Source organism: Cololabis saira, chromosome 10 (genome assembly GCF_033807715.1).
Source record: "Cololabis saira isolate AMF1-May2022 chromosome 10, fColSai1.1, whole genome shotgun sequence".
Classification (NCBI taxonomy): domain Eukaryota; kingdom Metazoa; phylum Chordata; class Actinopteri; order Beloniformes; family Belonidae; genus Cololabis; species Cololabis saira.
The window spans coordinates 43,710,621-43,720,561 of record NC_084596.1 but is presented as its reverse complement, the minus strand read 5'-3'; the positions used below and the strand labels follow the sequence as shown (position 1 = coordinate 43,720,561).

At 46.1% G+C, this 9,941-nt stretch overlaps 1 protein-coding gene across 1 annotated transcript; it reads right to left on the bottom strand.

Annotated features, from left to right (window-relative positions):
- Positions 1-6,719: 6,719 nt before the first annotated feature.
- On the bottom strand, positions 6,720-8,352 carry LOC133452264 (zinc finger protein 665-like). Its single transcript, XM_061731485.1, has 2 exons — positions 8,329-8,352; positions 6,720-8,162 (listed from the first exon to the last, which is right to left on the bottom strand). The coding sequence occupies exons 1-2, from the start codon at positions 8,350-8,352 to the stop codon at positions 6,720-6,722; spliced, it is 1,467 nt and encodes a 488-aa protein (XP_061587469.1).
- Positions 8,353-9,941: the final 1,589 nt, after the last annotated feature.

Sequence of the window (9,941 nt, the reverse complement as noted above, 5' to 3'; positions counted from 1 at the left end):
AGGAAGAGCAGTTTGTAGAACAATCAGAGAAGTATATGTAGCAAATACACATCTGGATAACTGGTTCTGTCCGCTGTAAAGTAGAGGTTTATCAAATTTAAAAGAGAAAGGTATGTACATACTGTACAGTTTACACAATTTGTTTATGGATTTATATATAAAAAAAACAAAAGAAATATGCAATATACCTACACCATAAAATATTTCAAAGACATGCATAGTATCCGTGCACAGTAGCATCAGCTATATATCCTGTTAATGATTTGTTACGCAGAAGGTTCAAATTGGAAGTTGATCCTTGTGTATTTTGTTCTTCTGAGGCCGAGACCATTTTTTCCCCCTAAACGTGCCCCAAAAGTCAACAAATTTTGCACCAAGCCAGGCCTGGCAAAAAATTGGATATATTTAATGGTTTGCATTAATGGGCGTGGTCTAGGTGGCTCAACAGCGCCACCTAGAAAACTTTGTGCCTCAAGCCCCACAATACGGTTTGAGGTACATACACGAAAATCGGTACACACCTGTATCATGTCGCAACTTAAAGAAAAGTCTCTTGGCGCCATGGCCAAAACCGAACAGGAAGTCGGCCATTTTGAATTAATCGTGTAATTTTGGCACAATTTATGCCATTCCTTCCGCAGTTAATACTGCCTGAACCGTAACGTGCACCCAGGTGTGTTATACATCAAAATGTGCGTCTCCATCATGCGACAACACACATTACTTTTCTCAGTCAAAAGTGTTACCGTGGCAACGCTAGACGCCAAAAAGCGCACCCACCCTTCATCTGATTGGTCTATATTTGATAGTTCCCCAAAAGTCACCAAATTTTGCACCAAGCCAGGCCTGGTGATAAATTTGATTTCACAGTTTGCATTAATGGGCGTGGCCTAATGTCTCAACAGCGCCCCCTAGAAAACTTTGTGCCTCAAGCCCCACAATACAGTTTGACGTACATGCACGAAAATCGGTACATACCATCATTTTTGAACGGGTTGTGATAAAGACATGTGACTGGTGTCATCGGACTCGGTATTGAGTACTTGACCTTCATTGGCATGAATTAGCCCTGCCCCTTCTTCTGATTGGTTGATATGTGAGTTCCTATTTTCTGCAATAACTTTTGAATGGTTTGACATAAAGACTCGTGGGTGGTATCATCGGACATGGTTTTGAGTCCTTGAACATAATTGGTGCAAATTAGCCCCGCCTCTTCTTCTGATTGGTCAATATTTGATAGTCCCTATTCTCTGCCATAACATTTGAACGGGTTGTGATAAAGACATGTGGTTGGTGTCATCGGATTCCGTATTGAGTACTTGACCTTCATTGGCCTGAATTAGCCCCGCCCCTTCTTCTGATTGGTGAATATTTGATAATCCCTATTTTCTGGCATAACTTTTTAATGGTTTTACATAGAGTCGTAGGTAGTGTCATTAGACTCTGTTTAGACTCCTTCACCTTGATTGGTGCAAATTAGGCCCGCCCCTTCTTCTGATTGGTCCATATCTGATAGTTCCTACTTTCGGCCATAACTTGAATGGTTTGATATAGAGAGTCGTGGGTGGTTTCATCCACTAAATGTCCAGGCCTGAAGAATCTACATACAACTCATACAAGCTTCAACCTGCAGCCTGAACGTGCACAAGGGTGGAAGACCGTTCATCGCTGCTTGCAGCTTTAATCTGCATTTGCAATTGGTGCACTTGGAATATTTTGGGGAAAAACATTTCTATTTTTCAGTATTTTGAAAATGTTCAGAGAATAATTTGTTTTCTGTTGTTGATTAACACGATAGTGTTTACTACTGTTTGATGTTGAGAGCTGGACTTACAGATCAGGATAAATTATTTTTCGATGTGATGTTATTCATCGTACTGCATTTTTTGTATTTGAATAAGAATGTACACTTCAAAACAAAAGAAAAAGGATGTAACAATAGGATTGTTAGTTGGCTACGTGTTTCCACACGGACCGCTTAGAGGGGAACACCGGACCTCGGGAGTGAACCATGGAGTAAACGTGTGTGTTGACAGTGAAGGAGCCAGCCGTGTTATTATTTAAGATGTGAACTAAATAAAGTGTAAGCAGCTTGAGTATTGCTTTAATCGTCTATTCTTGACGGGAGAGAATGAAACACACAGTACAAAGAATCAGAGTCTTCAAAAACCTGTGGGTGACACCACAGAGAGCTTGTGCAGTTCTTATAACATTTATGATCTGATCTCCTTCTCGTCTCTTGTGACTGAAAACAACTTACCGTATTTTCCGCACTATAAGGCGCACCTAAAAACCTTTAATTTTCTCAAAAACCGGCAGTGCTTATAATGCAGTGCGCCTTATATATGATCATTACGGTAATTTCTGTTACTGTAGTCAAGGGGATTGTGGGTAATGTAGTTGGTGTCGCCGAAGTAACGGCGCTAAAAACGTCAGGAATCGTCACAAGACAACAGCAGCGACGCCGACTTGCATAATGGCGACTTTGACCAGACGGAGCAAAGCTGGTTTTATATTTTGTTAATAAAGTTTGACATACGGTACTTTTCTTCTTGTTTTTTTTTTTTTTTGCATTTGCTGTAGGATTTTGTAGCATTTCCTGTAGCGCAGCTCCATCAGGTAGATACGTAACTCAACCCCAGCCACTATAGTACGGTATTTTAGCATACCGTATTTTCGCGACCATAAGGCGCAACTTTTTTTTTCAAATGTGCCGGGCGCCTTAAGAAACGGTGCGCCGTGTCTATTACCTGAATTACGGTAATGTAAGGCCGGCCACCATGTGAATGGTAAAAAGAGAAGGGGGCGGGTGAAGCCCCCGTGAGTTGCGACGTGAATGAGACTCCACTGAGCTGATTAATGCGAAACAGATGATGAAAACGTTTAAGGATTTGCTTGATGTGTAAAGTGAAATAAAATACAATCAAACTAAGTTTTGCTTCCGCTCTATTTAAATAAGCACACTTGTTCTGCAGCGCAGTGTTTTGCATGTCGGGAACCGAGGAAGCACCTGCCGTGGGTTTGCGGGTCCGATCGCCGGTTCCCCGGGGCAGATCCGGCTGAAATTCCGGTGCTCTTTCCCCGGGAGCCCTTACAACAGTGCAGGCGGGCTCCTCCGGTCCCGGCTGGTCGGAACCGTCCACGTTCCCCGGTTAAAGCAGCGGCTGGAGCAGCGCGGTGATGGGCGCTGCTGCAGCAGACTTCCTGGTTCCCCAAGCGGGGTCCGATGACCTGGTTCCCGGCCGCTTTGCGAGCAGAGATTTCAGGGGTCTGTCCCAGGTCGGATCAACTTCACCCTGCGAGATTTTCAGGCAAATCTGTCGGTTTGATCTCCGGTAACCAAGATGCAGAGGATGCGCTCAGGAGCCGCCAGGCTCCCGTCGCGGGTTTGCCGGGCCAGGGCGCACCATCCCCGGGGCAGATCCGGCCGAAATGCCGCTGGTCTTTCTCCGGGAGCCCCTGCTCCCATACAGGTGGGTGGCTTCGGTGTCGGCCGGTCCGAACAGGTCACATTCCCGGTTAAAGCCGCTGTGACGCGCGCTGCTGCAACCCGACTTCCAGGTTCCCGAAGCTGGATCAGATCAAATTCTCCTGGTTCCCACCCGCTTTAGGAGCAGGGATTTCAGGGGTCTGTCCCAGGTCGGATCAACTTCACCCTGCGAGATTTTCAGGCAAATCTGTCGGTTTGATCTCCGGTAACCAAGATGCAGAGGATGCGCTCAGGAGCCGCCAGGCTCCCGCCGCGGGTTTGCCGGGCCAGGGCGCACCATCCCCGGGGCAGATCCGGCCGAAATGCCGCTGATCTTTCCCCGGGAGCCCCTGCTCCCATACAGGTGGGTGGCTTCGGTCCCAGCCGGTCCGAACAGGTCACATTCCCGGTTAAAGCCGCTGTGACGCGCGCTGCTCCACCCCGCTGGGGAGAGACGGGCTCTGCGCGGTGGAGGATCCGCACAACGGGGTATGAAAAGTTTATTTACTGTTGTGCAGAAAGTGACTGACACCGAGGAAATTCGGACTGGCGCAGCTGAATTAGCGGAGCTCTTTAATGCAGAAACAGAGGTTTTGCTCCCGCTCTATTTTTTAAATAAGCGCTTGTGTGCTTGTGTGTGCGTTCTGCATGTGTGTGCGTTCTGCAGCGGGTGTGTGTGTTTTCCGGCCGGCGTGTTTTGCGGCACGCGTGTGTGCAGCTCTGCTCTGTAGACTGCGCCTTTTGGGTCGGTGCGCCATATGTATGTTTTAAATCTAAAAATGACACACAAAAATGAGGGTGCGCCTTTCCACACGGTGCGCCGAATGGTCGCGAAAATACGGTATATTTAGTGCGCCTTATAATGCGGTGCGCCTTATACGTGTATATGGAAAAAAGTTTTAAAATGCATCATTCATTGAAGGTGCGCCTTATAGTGTAGAACATATGGTACATTCATCGTGACGGCCAATGAAACTTCTGGTTTCAAACAGCAACACAGATCTTAAAGGGGACCTATTATGGCATCTAATCCCTATTTTAAACGGCCCCTTGAATGTCTTAAAAACAAGCTTTTGATTATTTTGCTAAATAAATTAGAAATTCAGCCTCTGAGCCATGTCTTTATCTTCCCAGTCTCTAACCTCATTATCTATGTGGGATTCTGAGTGGGCGGGGCTATTATAATCAGGCTCTGTGCTGATTGGCTGCCTGAATGACGCGATACACCGCTACAAAAAAATGGTGGAAGCTCCGGCCGGCGGAGTTACACCGTGTCATAACTGCATGCGATGCGAGCGAGCGTCAGCGACAAAATCAATTCCATTGCTTTATGTTCTATTGGACCGTCCTGCTTCTATTTTCTTCCTGTCACTCGCGTTGAAAGCCGGTTGAAAGCGCTGTAGGAAACGCTCACGGATGAAGAACGGCTGATCCAGTTAGTTGAAATGAGAAGTTATCTCTATGATTCCTCCTCATTTCACTACAAAAGTGGCAGCTGCTGGAGGGAGATGGACAGAGAGCGCCCAATGTCACGCAGTGCGATGGGATAGTCGGACGCTCATGCAGTTACACGGTTTTATAGTTGTGGGCGTGGTTTGCATTTTGGTTACGTAACGAAAATGTACAGAATCTGAACAGCTCGTAGATCCACATCAGACTGGACGGCTCATCCGGGCGGCTGTAGAGACACTTTATATATGTTAAAGCAAGAAAAAACCTGTTTTTCATAATAGATCCCGTTTAAAGACCACTTCCTGAGTATTTCTTGTCTTTTTTTCCTCCAGGGTGAGTCAGAGAACAACGTGACCTACGCCTCTATTGATCACTCTGGAAAGACTTTTGCTAAGAAAAATGTAAGTAAATATAGAAGAACAGGTGATTACACGGGCTGATGAGCAGGATTTCTGATGAATCGTGACGTTTCTGGTTTGTTCATTTCAGGTCGAGGAGGAAGAAGATGTGGTGACTTGTTCTGCTGTGAGGATGAAAACCAACCAACAGTGACCCCAGCAGTCTCTGCAGCCGCGTCTCCAAACCCAAATAGAGGATAAAAGACCTGGAGGACGTCCGGTTGTCCAGCTGCTGACAGGAAGTGGACAGTTGGACTCATGTTCAGTCGCATTAGATGTAGTTGTTCAGCAGGAACACTTGTTGATCACTTTTCTTCTTTCTCTGCTCTACCCTTCATTTGGACTCTGATGGTAGAATCTGGTCTTTTATATCTGGAACTGTTGATTGCATTTTAGGTTGAGTTTTTTAATAAGTCTTAATTTTGTCTCACTGTCTCATCAACAGTAATGTCTGTTTTACAAGCTTCATTTATTCAGTATCAATAAACTGGACTAAACAAGTGTCTCACTCTAATATTTATTTGGACTTCCTTTAGTCATCATGTGACCGTGTCCTTGTTTCAGTCAGATCATCATGTATCTAAACATTCATTTCCATCCACAGCTGCATTTATATTTCCACCAAATGTTGTGTTGATGACGGGGGAGTGGGACTGATGTGTAAAGTCTTCTTCAGCCCGTCCTGAAGATCCTCACTGGGTGAAGGTCTGGATTTAGATTTGATCAAAGCAGCAGCGCGAGTGCTGATAGGAACCAGTAAGAGACCATCTCTCTTGTGTTGGCCTCCCTTCATGGGTTCTACAGAACATCTACAATCAAAGTCAAAACTGTTATTTGTGTATAAAGTCCTAAACCAGGAGTGTCCAAACCTGGTCCTTGAGAGCTACTGTCCTGCATGTGGACACCGAGGACGGGCTGGTGTCAGTGCTGGTTCAGTTATTAGAAAGTTATTCATAATTGTCTTACGATAGTTATTAATAACTAATAAAGACGATGACTTATCAAAATTAATCAATTAAAATGGGGCACCACCTGACTTATCAGGAAATATTAACTAAACAGCTAAATGGGTCTGAAAGTAGCTGTTATTCCCTACGTGGCAGCCTGTTGCCCAGGGGGGCATTACAGAATAACAGTGAAGGAAGGAGTCTGAGCACAGACCTTTGCAACCAGCGACAAATATGGATAAAAGAAACACAAACAACTTCTCTCATTCAAATTAAAACACATTTATTTAATAAAACTAAACTACACAAACAACAAGTAACTAAACACAAACACAAACTTCTTCAAACTAAATTAACTGAACTAAATTGGTGCATTGGTGCACAACTGAACTTTCAAATTAAATTATATCAGCAATGATTTAATCAAGAATTTAATCAAGAATCATGAATTTATCAAGTGTGAATACGTTGGTGTCTCGTGAGAAGACCTGATGTGGTAAAACCTGATCCACACTGCTCACATCTGTAAAGCTTGTCTCCAGTGTGAATGAGCTGGTGACTCGTTAGAGAACTCTGTTGGGTAAAAGCCGCTCCACACTCTTCACATCTGTAAGGCTTTTCTCCGGAGTGAATACGTTGGTGACTCGCCAAAGTACCTTTCCGGGCAAAAGCCGCTCCACACTCATCACAGCTGTAAGGCTTTTCTCCAGAGTGAATACGTTGGTGACTAGTTAGAGAACTTTGGTGGGCAAAAGCCGCTCCACACTGCTCACATCTGTAAGGTTTGTCTCCAGTGTGAATGAGCTGGTGACTCGTTAGAGAACTCTGTTGGGTAAAAGCCGCTCCACACTCTTCACATCTGTAAGGCTTTTCTCCGGAGTGAATACGTTGGTGACTCGCCAAAGTACCTTTCCGGGCAAAAGCCGCTCCACACTCTTCACATCTGTAAGGCTTTTCTCCGGAGTGAATACGTTGGTGACTCGCCAAAGTACCTTTCCGGGCAAAAGCCGCTCCACACTCATCACAGCTGTAAGGCTTTTCTCCAGAGTGAATACGTTGGTGACTAGTTAGAGAACTTTGGTGGGCAAAAGCCGCTCCACACTGCTCACAGCTGTAAGGCTTTTCTCCAGAGTGAATACGTTGGTGACTAGTTAGATAACTTTGGTGGGCAAAAGCCGCTCCACACTGCTCACATCTGTAAGGTTTGTCTCCAGTGTGAATGAGCTGGTGACTCGTTAGAGAACTCTGTTGGGTAAAAGCCGCTCCACACTCTTCACATCTGTAAGGCTTTTCTCCGGAGTGAATACGTTGGTGACTCGCCAAAGTACCTTTCTGGGCAAAAGCCGCTCCACACTCATCACAGCTGTAAGGCTTTTCTCCAGAGTGAATACGTTGGTGACTAGTTAGAGAACTTTGGTGGGCAAAAGCCGCTCCACACTGCTCACATCTGTAAGGTTTGTCTCCAGTGTGAATGAGCTGGTGTCGATTTAGGGTACCTTGTTGGGCAAAAGCCGCTCCACACTCATCACAGCTGTAAGGCTTTTCTCCAGAGTGAATACGTTGGTGACTAGTTAGAGAACTTTGGTGGGCAAAAGCCGCTCCACACTGCTCACAGCTGTAAGGTTTGTCTCCAGTGTGAATGAGCTGGTGTCGATTTAGGGTACCTTGTTGGGCAAAAGCAGCTCCACACTCTTCACATCTGTAAGGCTTATCCCCAGAGTGAATGAGCTGGTGTTGCTTTAGGTTACTTTTTCGGGCAAAAGCCGCTCCACACTCTTCACATCCGTAAGGCTTTTCTCCAGAGTGAGTTTTCTTATGGATCTTCAGGTTTGCTGAAGTGGTGAAGACTTTCTTGCAATCATGACAGCAGTGTCTTTTGGGTCTTCTTTTATGATTCTGTAACAGAGGATGACTTAGATTATCTTGGCTGCATTATCAAAAGCCTTTTCAGTTTCAATCAAGTGCTGCCTCTCAGGTTCTTTCCCGTGAGACAATTAAGTTTATCTTCTGAGGACTAATGTTAAACATATTTTGTTACAACTAGTTCTTAACAGTACGACACCTTCAGAGGAGACTTCTTATACATCTACGTAATAAGTGTAAAATTTGAGAGCTGCTGAAACACACATTTAAAACCCATTCATGAATTATTTATATTAAACATAATATTGAACATGAACTATTGTGTAATATATATATACATACATACATACATACATACATACATACATATATATATATGGCTTGGGCGGTATTACGGTAATACCATACACTGTCGGTGTCTAAAAATAGCAGTGGTATCATTTTCAATTCCGTCATGAAAAAATGCAATGATTCTATGTCCAGTAGCACTTATGTGTGGTTGAATTTTCAGCTTTACTTCAATAGTTGAATATGTTTTAGCCTACATTTTGAGACTTTCCATAAAGTTTATGAACGTGATGTCATCACGTGACAGCGCGGAGCAGAGAGAGACGCACTGGCAGAGAAAGATGGTACTGGGAGAGAGAGAGGGGGAGAAAGATGGTACTGGGAGAGAGAGAGGGGGAGAAAGATGGTACTGGGAGAGAGAGAGGGGGAGAAAGATGGTACTGGGAGAGAGAGAGGGGGAGAAAGATGGTACTGGGAGAGAGAGGGGAAGAAAGATGGTACTGGAAGAGAGAGGGGGAGAAAGATGGTACTGGGAGAGAGAGAGAGAGAGGGGGAGAAAGATGGTACTGGGAGAGAGAGAGAGAGAGGGGGAGCAAGATGGTACTGGGAGAGAGAGAGGGGGAGCAAGATGGTACTGGGAGAGAGAGGGGGAGAAAGATGGTACTGGGAGAGAGGGGGAGAAAGATGGTACTGGGAGAGAGAGGGGGAGAAAGATGGCAGGTCACGCACCGAGTGACTTGGTGTCAAAAAGGAAAACGACCTCAACAAAGTCAATAAAAACTGCAATTCCAAAAAAGCTGGAGGCCAAGTATGAATCTGATTCAGTGCGCAAATTAATGTGAAAGAGCACTTTCCTCGACCCTCGTTACCGCGGAGGATCTGAGACTGAAGGTTGATTTATGGTTCCGTGTTACACCAACGCAGAGCATACGTCGTAGGGTACGTGGCGGTGCGTCGCTGCCGCGTACCCTACGACGTACGCTCTGCGTGGAGTTAATGCGGAACCGTAATTTAGGCTTGATGATAACGCACTGGCTGAAATCAAGGCTAGTGGTAGCAGGGACTCCCGGGGACCGACAGGCGGAATTTCAGCCGGATCTGCCCGGCGGATTCTGCGCGACGGGCGCTGCAACTCCACGGCGGGCGCACAGATCGGCTCCGGGGCGCATCCGCGGCGCATCGCCCGTTACCGGGGATCAAACCGACAGATTTGCCTGAAAATCTCGGAGGGTGAAGCTGGTCCAGCATGGGACAGACCCCCGAGGACCCAGCTCCCAAACCACCCGGGAACCTGGATTATTTAACCCGGATCCGCTGCGCCGCGGCGCCGCGTCCGACTGGCTCAATGAAAGGACCGCTCCAGCAGCGGAGAGAGCTGGTTGTGGGCGTGGTTTCAGCAGCGGAGGCTGAACCTATGGAAATCTGCTCCTGTCGTTACGTAACGACAGGAGCAGATTCTAATCGGCTCAAAAAAAACCACGTGACACTGGGGGACTCTGTCCGGCGGGGGTTAGAGACCTTGCA

What these genes read in the sequence shown, in the direction of transcription:
- LOC133452264 (XM_061731485.1), bottom strand. Translation starts at nt 8,352, where the DNA reads ATGTATAAGAAGTCTCCTCTGAAG. An exon ending in ATAAGAAGTCTCCTCTGAAG is followed by an intron (nt 8,163 to 8,328) that starts GTGTCGTACTGT and finishes CCTCTGTTACAG; the next exon opens with AATCATAAAAGAAGACCCAA.